Below are 12,110 nucleotides of genomic sequence, written 5' to 3'. Positions count from 1 at the left end.
GGGGAGGCTCCAGCGAGGTGCCAATATGAGACGGAGGAACTGGTAAAAGAAATAACCAACACAATCTAAGTTAGGGGTGGCCGAGACAAAAACAGAGGTTTAGAGAGAGAGCTAAGGGTTGGTCCCTCCTTTGTAGGAGGCCATAATGGCAAGGACACACTAGAGTGCTCCTCCCTTTCTCTTTCCTTTGAGAAACCCTCCTACCCTATCTTCTTTCCATTGATCACCAGGTACCTTAATTATTTCGTTATTTCGTTCCGCCCTCCTGCATATCTTCTTCTCCGATCAAATTTTTTTAAAATTCGAAAAAAAAATTAATCATAATCTTTCGATCAATTAAACTAAAAACTACAGATGGGGTCCTGGAGGTCCTGGAGGGGAGATTAATGTTTGTTATCTCTACTTGGTAGCACATGTTACATGTACATTAATCAAACGTTACACATTTTCAATTTCTCTTCTTCTTTATGCATATGCATGCATGCATGCATTTAGGTTTGATTATAATTTGCTAATTAAAACTTAGTGTTGATTAATTATTATTGCTTTCAAATTGTTTTAGGGGGTCTTCAATCATTGAGGCGAGCAGTTACGGGAGAGGTGAAGTGGTACCTGGCCGGAGGTTGATCAAGAGACGAATAATGTCTTCTGATAGTGCTCCGTCCCCGGATCACTCTTCACCACCATCACCAGACTCCTCGTCGTCATCCCCGTCTCCAAAAGAATCCCCAAAGGAATCACCTCCCGCGAAACCGCCCTCGTCGCCACCACCATCCTCACCACCACCATCAGCACCGCCACCGTCATCGCCGCCTCCGTCATCACCTCCACCATCATCTCCGCCACCTCCAAAGGACTCGGCGCCACCTCCCAAGGGTTCCTCATCGTCACCTCCACCAAAAGCGGCATCCTCCTCGCCACCTCCGCCAAAGGAAGCGACCCCAGCGCTTCCTCCTCCAAAGGAGCAGGCGGCAAAATCACCGCCGGCTGTGCCGACACCTCCGGCGGCTGTTACTGAAGCAAATGATACGGCTGCCGCTACAACACCTCCACACGCGCGTCCTAAGACTTCTCCCACTGGTGCACTATCGCCGCCGTCACATGGAAGCAGCACCCCATCAACAGAGAGCTCTGATGAAGACAGCTCATCATCAACGGATAATAAAGGTAAGATAGCCGGAGTGGCTATTGGGGCGTCATTGGTTATAATTGTCTTGCTCGTGGTGTGCGTGGTTTGCATCAGAAGGAAGAGGAGAAAGCGTCGTGAAATGCAGTACTATGGAGATCCTGCTGATCATCACAAAGGTGCCAAACCCTAACCCATAATTTTGTTCACCACATGATGTGACATAATTTTTAATTACTTATTAATTTAATAAGTATGCATCAACTGTGAAATCATCTAGTCGTGGTGTTATGAAATTATAATATCTCTTGTCACTTTATTTCAATTGACAAAAAAAAAAAAAAAAAATCTCATATAGAAGAAAAGATTCAGTTGGTGTTCATCACCCCATATATACACAATCTTGAGATTAGCCTCATTAACTTTATATTTGCACAGGTGGTGGTGGCTATTACAACAATACACAGCAACAAAATTGGCATGACATGAATAATCCACAAGGAGACCATGTGGTGAGGCTAAACAACCAAGCACCTGGTGGTGGTGCCTGGCCTTCGGGGCCACCTCCGACGAGTGGCGAAGCGAGCACCAATTTCTCAGGACCGCCATTGCCACCTCCGTCGCCAACAATGTCACTTGGGTTCAACAAGAGCACATTCACTTATGATGAGCTTGCAGCTGCCACCAATGGGTTTTCAGAGGTGAATTTGTTGGGTCAGGGCGGGTTCGGGTATGTGCACAAAGGTGTCTTGCCCAATGGGAAAGAGGTTGCAGTGAAAAGTCTCAAGTCGGGCAGTGGTCAAGGAGAACGAGAATTTGCGGCGGAGGTGGAGATCATTAGCCGAGTTCATCATCGGCATCTTGTGTCTCTGGTTGGATATTGTATTGCTGGTGGGCAGAGAATGCTGGTCTATGAATTTGTTGAAAACAAAACCATGGAATATCACTTGCATGGTGAGTTTGAATACACTTATACTCTACATTGTCGATGTTACGATCAAATATCAACACAGCACAATTTTTTCGGTTACTTAAACTCAATTTTGAGTGCTAATATTTAAACGATTTTGGTTGATCATCTATCTAAATGTATAAATTCCATCTAAATAGTTGTATTTCTCGAGATTTTATGAGATGATGATAAAATTATGGGTTGCAGGAAAGGGTCTTCCACCTATGGACTGGCCAACTAGGCTTCGGATTGCGGTTGGATCTGCCAAAGGGCTTGCATACCTTCATGAAGATTGTAAGAAAGTCAAAGCACCTAGCTACTTATTCTAGTTGTTTCTCTCTCTCTCTCTCTCTTGACATATATTTACTTAATCGGAAATTAAATGAATCAATGCAGGCCACCCGAAAATCATCCATCGTGATATTAAATCTGCTAACATTCTCCTTGATTTCAACTTTGAAGCCATGGTATGTGTTGCTGACATACATATTTTTGTGATGCTTATAGTATGCATACGCCAAAATCAATCAATCAGCCACCTTGATCATTCTTTTAATTTGCTTTTTCAGGTTGCTGATTTTGGGCTGGCCAAGTTGTCTTCTGACAATTACACCCACGTGTCTACACGAGTTATGGGAACTTTCGGGTAAGTTCATCCGATTCAAAATCAATTGGCAATGATTATGAGTGATCAATCTGGAATAATACTCTCAACATTGTCTTGAGTTTTGAAGAATACTGCAATTGAACTCAATCTTATTACTAGTGGTTGTTCAGTTAATTACCAGATTAATATAAATTTGGTTTTGTATCAAAACAATGCAGGTATTTGGCTCCAGAATATGCATCAAGTGGAAAATTGTCAGAGAAATCAGATGTTTTCTCATTTGGGGTCATGCTCCTGGAACTCATAACTGGAAAGCGACCAGTGGATCCTTCAAATGCAATGGACGACAGCTTAGTTGACTGGGTTCGTACTTCCTCATCTATTAATCTTTGCAAGTTTTTGAGTGCTAATTATAATAAATCTTACTTACTTCCTCTCTTAATTTTTGAGTAAATAATAATGTGACACGTTAAATGCACAGGCTCGACCACTTCTCAACCGTTCACTAGAGGAAGGCAATCATTTGGAGCTAGTTGACATCCGCTTGGACAATAACTTCAACCCTCAGGAGATGGCACGCATGGTGGCCTGCGCTGCTGCAAGTATCCGTCACTCTGCTAGAAAGCGCCCGAAGATGAGCCAGGTAACGTGTATATATATAATCATTTATAATTAGTCGAGATTGACAGTCTTATAACACACCATGCTGAAAAAACAGATTGTACGTGCACTCGAAGGAGATGTGTCGCTAGATGACTTGAATGAGGGGACAAAACCAGGGCAGAGCTCCATGTTCAACGCTGCTGCCGGCGGAGGAAGCTCAGACTACGACACGCAGGCATACAATGCAGACATGAAGAAGTTCAGAAAGTTGGCCTTGTCAAGCCAGGAGTTTGGGAGCAGTGAGTTTGGGACTTCAAGTAATGACTCCAGAGAAATGTCTGGCACACCCAAGAACCCAAAGCAGCAACTCGTTTGAGCCCTCACCACAACAATTAATGTCCAACAAGAGCTTACCTAAGAGAGGACATAATTTCACAACAACACAGTACAAAGAAAAACAATTGATCATACTGCTTATGGATGAAAATGTGGTTACAGTTTCTAATTTGCTATTGAATTTTGGGATTTGGGATTTTTACCCAAGAAAGGTGAGAGAGAGAGAGAGAGAGAGAGAGAGAGGAGGTCTGGAGAGACATTGGAAGGGCGTTTGCGGGGGAGAGGGGCATGTGCTTTGGGAAATTGTGTATTTTGGGTGCCAATTGAGATGACCCAGATCTTGATTAATTAGTTTGATTAACTTGTTTTCTTTGATAAATATGGATTTGTACTATATTCGTACAAATACTTTGGACTTAGAAGAAGATAGCTTATCTGTATTGTTATGAATTGCCATGAATGTTTGATTATTTTATTCAATAAATTTATTTGTATCACAGATTTATATGCTACGAAATGTGATTTTTTAATGTAATATGATTATACTGACGGGGAATGATTAAACTTCATTAAATTAATCAAATAGTTAGAATTCTTTTAAATACGTATAAATGCACAAATATTAATTGGAGAGGCTCGGGATCCCTTGGGTAGCTAGGGCACCTCCTTACAAAGGATCACACAAATGTATTATTCTTAAAGGCTCTTTTTTTTCCCATTGCTTTCTTTGAATCTGTCCCCTGAACCAACTTGGAGACATGTATACAGGCGGAACTGCTCATAATTAACAATTTATGAGTCATACTTGAAACAAATTAACAATTTAGAATGGCTACTTTTAAAACAAATTAACGAGAGAATTACCACTAGATTAAAATTTTATTAGTTAATATGATTTATATATTTACAAAGGGGAATTGAATATGGAAGTTTTTTTTTCTAACATTATGTAGTAGAGAAATACCACTATATTAAGATCTAGTTAATATAATCTATATTTACTTGAATATTTTTGGTTTTCGTAGTTTGATTTATTTTCCATGTCATTTCAACTTTGGCATTTTTTTTAATAGAGAACTTTGGCATAATTAGTCATATAGTTTTGTTTGATTTGTAATCAAGTTCGAATTATAAATTTTGTTTTGTGAATTTAATAGATGAACTTCGATGTGGCAATACGTAACCATCCTTTGTGGGGGTGCAATACTATTTGAAATCAACAAAAAAACCTAAGAATTAGGTCTATCTTCTTAATAATGTTAGAGTTGTAAGACTTAAGTGCTAATATAAACAAAACTAAATAACTAAAGCTGTCAGCTCATAAGGACCTAGAAATGAAGTCATGTGAGCACATATTTAATAAAGATCCTTGGATTAATCTAATGACACATATAATTAGCAATTAAACTCCCTTTATTATATGTGCTGCAAGGGTCTTTATTAAATAGGTGCTCACGTGACCTTAATTTTAAGTCCTTAGAGCATCCATAATAATGCTCTCTATTTCTTAGCTAAAATTTGGCTAAGAATATAAGAAAGCTATTTTAGGAGTTCTCTAAAAAATTTAAACTCCAACCATACTCCATAATTTGGAGAGTCATAAATGTTATAACTCTTTTTTGATTGGTCAATCTCTATTAAAAAAAATAAAAAATAGTTAACATTAAATAAAAGTTTGAAATACTCATTAAATAAAGCAACATTAAATTATAGGGATCTACTAGGAGTCATTTATCTCTCCTCAAATTTAAGAGCTACTAGAGGACTCCCTATTTTAGGAGGTGGATAAGGAGCGTGGTTGGAGTCGTATTTTTATCATTCCTCCCTAAAATTTGTCTAAGAAGGTGGTTTAGGGAGCCCATTGTATATGCTCTTAAGTAAACGGGATTGTTAAAATGAAAATGATGGAAACAAAATGTTGAAAATTGGTCACAAACACCGAAAATATGATTTGGTAAAAAAAATAAAATTATTTCGAACTACGGGGAAAAAAAGTAATTACCCTCCGTTTTTTACTTTTTAACCGACGTTGCATATAATTGACATTACAAAAGGACAAAGCTCACACATAATTTGGCGTCTATAAATACCTTCTCGAAAACCCTTCTCAGATTTTCGCTGCCGCCTATCTGGCTTTCCCAGTCCGACCCGACTGTTTCAACCGGATCCGGATTCGGATTCCCCATATATTTATGCAACCTTCATATCTGAGTACAGAGTACTCGGACTGCTTCAGAAACCATAACTGAGCTCAGATCGATTCGCCATGGGAGACTACAACAACAACAACAACAACAACGATGCCTTCATGCGCAGCCAAAACGCCGCCGTTCAGGGCCGAACCAAGGCCCAGAACCGCGCTAATGTTCTTCAGCTCAAACTGGTTCGTCCTTAGGGTTTCTTCCTCTTACTTGTTTAGGTTTAGTTTTTCTATTTGTGAGGCCAAGTTTTTGTTTTTATCCTTCGCAAATTACTTGATTAATATAGGATTTTCATGTTTTAGATAAACCCTAGCTAAATATGTAGCTGATCTCTGTAGTTTTCTCCTAATTTATTGAATTTTGTTGCATGTCAATTGATAGTACTCAGAAGTTGAACATACTTTGCTTTTTGCCTTTTGCTTTTTGACTGGGCGTTCTGTATTGGTTGCTTTGTAAACATAGTTAAGGTCTGGATTTATTTTGTAAGGAATATCGATTTGTAATTTTTGTGTTTGCGCTGCAGATTGGTCAGAGTCACCCCACTGGTTTAACAACTAACCTTTTGAAGCTGTTTGAGCCTCGACCACCGTTGGATTTTAAACCGCCTCCAGAGAAAAGAAAATGCCCACCCTTGACAGGTTTTTTAGTAAATCTTGGGCCTGAATAATTTCCAATTTGGCATGAATTTTTAGGTTGTAGCTCTTAATTTTTTTGGTATTATTTTTGGTTAATGAAGGGATTGCGCAGTTTGTGAGTAAGTTTGCGGAGCCAGGAGATCCTGAATATACTGCGCCTGTCCAAAAGGGCGAAACTCCTGTAAGATTCTAACTTGAAATTCTTGTATGAAGACATAACCTTATGAAGTCACTGTTCATACTAAACATATATGCTTTCTGTCTTGTTGGATTCAGACACAAAGAAGGGCTCGGATACACCAGTTAAGGCTTGACAAGGGTGCAGCAAAGGCTGCAGAAGAGCTAGAGAAATGTGATGACCTACTCTTCTTTTGATTGTAAGACTTTGGATTCTTATAATTTATGTTACCTTGTTTTCCTTATATCTGTTTCTGTGCAGATGATCCAAATAATGACCCAAATATTTCTGGAGATCCATATAAGACTTTGTTTATTGCTAGACTGGTGAGTAACATTTTTGGGTACCGTATTGGTTTTCCTCATGCTGTTCTTCGTATTCGTTAAGGTTGACGTGTAATCTTTATTGTATTCCTGCAGAATTATGAGTCAACTGAGAGCAGAATCAAAAGGGAGTTTGACGTTTATGGTCCAATCAAACGGGTAGGTTTTTTTTTGAGCAACCCCAAGGGGGTTCGGTAAGAGGTTCACTTGCATTGTAGCTTGTTCCTTTTTGTTTTCTCTACAAAAATCCCAGATTTTCTAATCTTTGAATTTGGAAAAAGTACTCTCAGGACTGTTTTCCTTTTTCCAATTTTGTTCAAAAAGATGCCTGGGGTACATATTACTGAACTTTTCTGAAGTTATGTAGTTAGAACCCTCAAGAGTCTGTCTCATACATTTTCTGCATAATAAACTGAATTTGAAAATTCATTCAGCCAACTGGGTTGAGATAATGCATTGTTTCCAGCCATAACTATAACTGGTAATGCCTGGTGATGCCTTTCGAGTCTGTTCTCCTTGGTTAGTTTTATTGTTAGTGGAGTCTTGCAAGTTTGTATTACTATTACAGGTGTCTCTGCAAATATGCCGGTAATGTCTTGCGGGTTTGTTTAAATCCTTCCATAGCTCTCTTTTTTATATGTTTTTATGTAGAGATCTTGGAATTGGGCTTTCTAGGGTACATACTAGTATTAAGTTTTAACATTCAAGGAGTATCCCTGGTAAGGGGTGAGTATTCATCAATATCTTTGATTTCTACCTATCTGATTCCGAACATGGTGCTTCGTTCTGCACAGCAAAGCTGAGTTTATAAGACTTAAAAATTAACACAGGTGTCACTGCGAGTATACTGGTAATCTCGTATGGGTTTGCTCCATTCTTAGCTCCCCCTTTAATGTAGTTTTATTTAAGAGATCTTGGAACTGGGTGTTTCTAGGATATGTATTGGTTTTAAGTTCTAACATTCAAGACATATCCCTGGTAAGGTGGTAATTTGTTTGCATATGGTATCTTTGATTCCAAAATTTATCCCTATCCAATCCCAAAAATGATGCTTCATCCTGCATAGCAAAGCTGAATACTATAAATTGAGCAGAGCAGTGATGCACTGTGCCTTTTGGACTTTATTTCAAGCAACAAAAGGAGACCAACAGGGTAAAACAAGTCGGGGGTATTAGCATCTCTTTCTCCTTTGAATTTGTAGTACATGCATTTTCTGCTGAAAATTTTACTTTTGGCTTTGAAGGCTTTCAACAAAAACAAAAAAAAAACATACACACACACACACACACACATCGGCAGCGCGATGTCCTGTTATTTTTAATAGTATTTACAAAAAAAATTTATTATTAAAAAAATCTCCCTGGTAAGGGGATAATAGTCTGTTCAACTGGTAAGTTGGCCACAAATGTCAGTTTTTCTGCAACTCTAGCCGGTGATGATGCATCTTGCGATGGAAGCTGTATGATTTAAAGGTGAGCACGGCTAAAGAGGCATAGTGCCTGTCTGCCGTGCCATTTAGGATTCAATATTTTTCTGCAGTATGATGCTTTGTTGTAGATGTTAAAACATCTATTCATAGTTACTTAGTCTTAAGCATTGTTTGCTTAAGATCAGAATACTTTATATCTTGTTGATTAATCATATTCTTCTTCTATGAAATTTCAGGTTCGATTGGTCTCTGACAAAGAAACAAATAAACCTAGAGGCTATGGATTCATTGAGTACATGCATACACGGGATATGAAAGGTTTGCTTTAATACTTTATGTACTAAATTACAATATGATTTGTCCTTCATTTCTAAGACTAGTTATATGCATGTTACAGCTGCATACAAGCAAGCTGATGGGAGGAAGATTGAAGGCAGAAGGGTTCTTGTAGATGTTGAACGTGGGAGGACAGTCCCAAACTGGCGTCCTCGCCGACTGGGTGGTGGGCTTGGGACCACCAGAGTTGGAGGTGAAGAAGTTAATCAGAGATATTCAGGAAGGTAAGGAGTTTGATTCCAACATTTCCCAACTTTAGTCATCAAGAACTGATGTGCATATTGTACAGTAGAAATTTAGTTGTAAGAGAGATGGACCTCATTGCCTAAAGTGCTTATGTTTTGTCCTGAATTAACATGGGGATGAAAGTGTTCTTTTAGTTTCAGAATTGAAAATATGTGAGATTATTTGTAGAGTATGCTTGAATTTTATAAGTTTTATAGGGGATGTCAAAGTTTTTCCTACTGAGGTAAAGATGTTTAATCTCTTCTGTTCCATGTCTCTTTTTTTTTTAAATCCCTGTGGTCAATTTTTTGGTAAGAAATATAGTCAATGGTAATGTAATAGTCATCCATTGCAGAAAAAATTATAGGAACCAACATTATGTGAGCACCAACAAATGAAGAGAATTGTATCCTCTGTGGTTGTTTTATGACTCATCTTTAAGTGGTATATTGGTAGAGATTTCTTTGTCTTCCTATTATGTAATCTATATTATCAAAACTAACTGCTTTGTTTTGTACTTGTTTTATTATATTAGCTATGGGATTTTGGGAACATGATCTTCTTCCAAGTTGTGTCATAAAATTGCTGGATGTGAAAACTTTGTTTTCTCGTATGTTTAGCATGTTTTTTTAAGTGCCTTTGTTAACTTTAACATTTATCTTTGTTTGCTTAGGGAGCAAGTACAATCAGGAGGACAACCCCGGTCCGAGGAGCCCAGGGGACGCGAGGAGCGGCATGTAGACTTGTAAGATTTTCCAAACTGTTTTGCACATTGTTTGAAAGGTTTTGGTAGTAGTGATGTTCAGCTTTAAATGATTATGATTATTTTTTATTTAATAAAAGCTTGTTCAAAATATTAAAAACAAAAAAAGAGGTGAAAACAAAAGGCATGCCAGATAAAGGAGGGTGCACTCAATGTCATGGTTATGTTACTGATTTTTACTTGCGTACTTTAGTGATAGTTATACAATTTAAATTTTTGTAACAATTGTCTCGAAGTAATTGTTCTGGCATTTGGTCATGCATTGTAGGTATTCATGAATTCTTATTATTATTACTGCAATTTCATTATTGCTTTCTATGTGAGTGATATTGAGTGAACTGATTTTCAGGGATAGAGAAAAATTCCCGTGAAAGGGGTAAAGAGAAAGACAAGGAGAGAGAACGGGAGAAGTCTCGTGAGCGCTCCCGTGAACGCTCCCATGACAAGCCTAGGGATCGTGATCACAGGGAAGATAGGCACCACAGAGATCGTGATAGACCCAGAGACAGGGATCGGGATAGGGATAGGGAAAGAGATCGTGGTCGTGATCGTGATCGAACTCGTGAGCGAGGACGTGATCGTGGCCGTGACTATGAGCGTGATCGAGAAACTAGGGATCGTGATCGCGATCGCCCTCGAGAAAGAGACAGGGATTATGAAGTTGGGGACCCTGAGCATGATCGTGGCCGTTCCCGTGACAAGGAATCTGATTATGACCACCGTACTGAATCAAAACATGAGAGGGACCGACATGGCGATAGGGAACGGGATTATGACCGCACTGCCCAGGAAGATGGCCAGGGGTGGTTTGAACAACCTGAACATGGCCATAGGCACTCAGACCCTGACCAGGATGCTGAGCCCTATGAACATCATCGTAGCCAGTATGATCAATTGGATGTCCAGCATGACCATGACCGTTACAAACAATATCCTGATCGCGGGCATGATCGCTATGATCGAATGGAGGAGGATGATTACCATTATGAACAAGCACCAGTTGAGTCCCGCGAAAGGGATAGGGATGGAGATGTGGAGCGAGATTATCGGAGGTCATCTAGATCACTCTCTCGGGATTATAGTGAATATTAAGACTGAAATTGAATACCTATCAAGTTTTTGTGCTTTACTGGTTAGCTATTCACTCTGATTGGGTTCATCAGCACTCAAGATTGCGTCTTATGCAGCAGCTGCTTTCTGTGTTGGGTCTTTTGTTTTGTCCGTCTTTTTTCCCTTTTCTTTCTACTCAATCCTACATAGAGCTGTGTTTAAATGTCTTTGCGACTAAGCTGGCTTGAGGATGTTATGTGTTGGGTAATTTAAATGTCTGAACGTTTACGGTGGTGGAATTGGGTAGGTTTTTTTTCCCTCTTTTGTAAACCTTTTAAATTTGTGAAAATTAATGAATTTGTTGGTGGATTCGTGTGACATTTAATTCCAAGATGTCTTGGACTGTGCATCTCATTTGTCTCCTGGACCTGGAGGCATCTTGAAATTCTATTTACCACCTACCCGTATTTCATAAATATGTTCGATTTCATGAGCGTTGCATTGCACATCAGTCTTTTTATCTGATCTGATTAGCATGCAGGCACCACCCCCTTCTGATGGAATTCTGAGTAGGTTGTATAATTGGGCTGGAATAAAATGAGGCCCAATAGTATGCGGGCCCATGCCCATAGTCTTCCATTCTAACCAAATTTCACTGATAAAACAATATTCTGGTTACCCATGCCCAAACGTTTCAAATTAATTTGTATTCCAGTTTTACATATATATATGGTCCAGTCCAAGCTTTTTATTTTTGGTACAAATGGTCCAGTCTGGTTTTCAATATAAATATTTTGTTTTTATATAATTTTATACAAAGCGTAATCGAAGCTAAAACCCTATGAGGTAAATGATTTTAACCACTTTAGTTACAAGCCAATTAGTCAAATGAGCAACTTATAGGAATTTTAGAGGGGGCTGTGTTGTGTTTTTGTTTGGAAGAGGCCAAAAACCAAGAAGCAGCGATGAAGCTTCATATATGAAAGTGCCACAGCACCTGTTGCTTACAGCTTCTTCAAGAATGTCAATCCGTAAAAGCTTCTTCGTGTTGGTACTGCATTGCCTCGAGAAATTGAAGTTGCTTCTCGGAAATTTCTAGGAAGAAACCCCTTGTCCTGCTTTATGGTAAGAAACAAAATCACAACAGAGGTTTTGTGCGGCCAGCAGGTTGTTTAGAAAACAAGTAACCATGACAACAAAGAAACAAAATAACGTTCAAATCACTTGGGTATCAAATTAATCCCAATGTTGAGACTAGCATTTCAAAATCATTAGGTGAAGTGAACCCACTTGCCAGTTCCAGTTTCTTCCATTGAGCTTCTGGGAAGCTTCATGATTAGAAAAAT

General features: G+C 38.9%; 2 protein-coding genes across 3 annotated transcripts; both read left to right on the top strand.

Moving 5' to 3' along the window:
• Window positions 1-12: 12 nt before the first annotated feature.
• LOC103340072 (proline-rich receptor-like protein kinase PERK4) lies at window positions 13-4,121 on the top strand. Of its 2 annotated transcripts, none has more exons than XM_089043628.1 (9): window positions 13-230; window positions 563-1,305; window positions 1,565-2,080; window positions 2,286-2,372; window positions 2,475-2,545; window positions 2,648-2,724; window positions 2,904-3,048; window positions 3,167-3,328; window positions 3,404-4,121. In XM_089043628.1, the coding sequence occupies exons 2-9, from the start codon at window positions 642-644 to the stop codon at window positions 3,662-3,664; spliced, it is 1,983 nt and encodes a 660-aa protein (XP_088899754.1). In that variant the 5' UTR covers window positions 13-230; window positions 563-641; the 3' UTR covers window positions 3,665-4,121. The 2 variants fall into 2 exon arrangements, with proteins under 2 accessions (XP_088899754.1, XP_088899753.1); XM_089043627.1 differs by lacking the exon at window positions 13-230 and adding an exon at window positions 276-422.
• Window positions 4,122-5,696: 1,575 nt separating this feature from the next.
• Window positions 5,697-11,144, top strand: U1-70K (U1 small nuclear ribonucleoprotein-70K). The gene is given in 11 exon segments (XM_008243440.3): window positions 5,697-6,007; window positions 6,349-6,463; window positions 6,562-6,641; window positions 6,737-6,812; window positions 6,900-6,964; window positions 7,058-7,120; window positions 8,627-8,708; window positions 8,788-8,950; window positions 9,625-9,696; window positions 10,064-10,076; window positions 10,078-11,144. Coding segments are annotated over 11 exon segments (1,575 nt in total). The 5' UTR covers window positions 5,697-5,890; the 3' UTR covers window positions 10,807-11,144.
• The last annotated feature ends 966 nt before the right edge of the window (window positions 11,145-12,110 follow it).

The sequence above is a fragment of the Prunus mume genome, linkage group LG8, assembly GCF_029339155.1.
Source record: "Prunus mume cultivar Tortuosa linkage group LG8, ASM2933915v1, whole genome shotgun sequence".
Classification (NCBI taxonomy): Eukaryota; Viridiplantae; Streptophyta; class Magnoliopsida; order Rosales; family Rosaceae; genus Prunus; species Prunus mume.
This window is presented reverse-complemented; position numbering and strand designations above follow the sequence as displayed.

What these genes read in the sequence shown, in the direction of transcription:
- LOC103340072 (XM_089043627.1), top strand. An exon ending in TCCTGCTGATCATCACAAAG is followed by an intron (nt 1,306 to 1,564) that starts GTGCCAAACCCT and finishes ATATTTGCACAG; the next exon opens with GTGGTGGTGGCTATTACAAC. An exon ending in ATTTCAACTTTGAAGCCATG is followed by an intron (nt 2,546 to 2,647) that starts GTATGTGTTGCT and finishes TTGCTTTTTCAG; the next exon opens with GTTGCTGATTTTGGGCTGGC.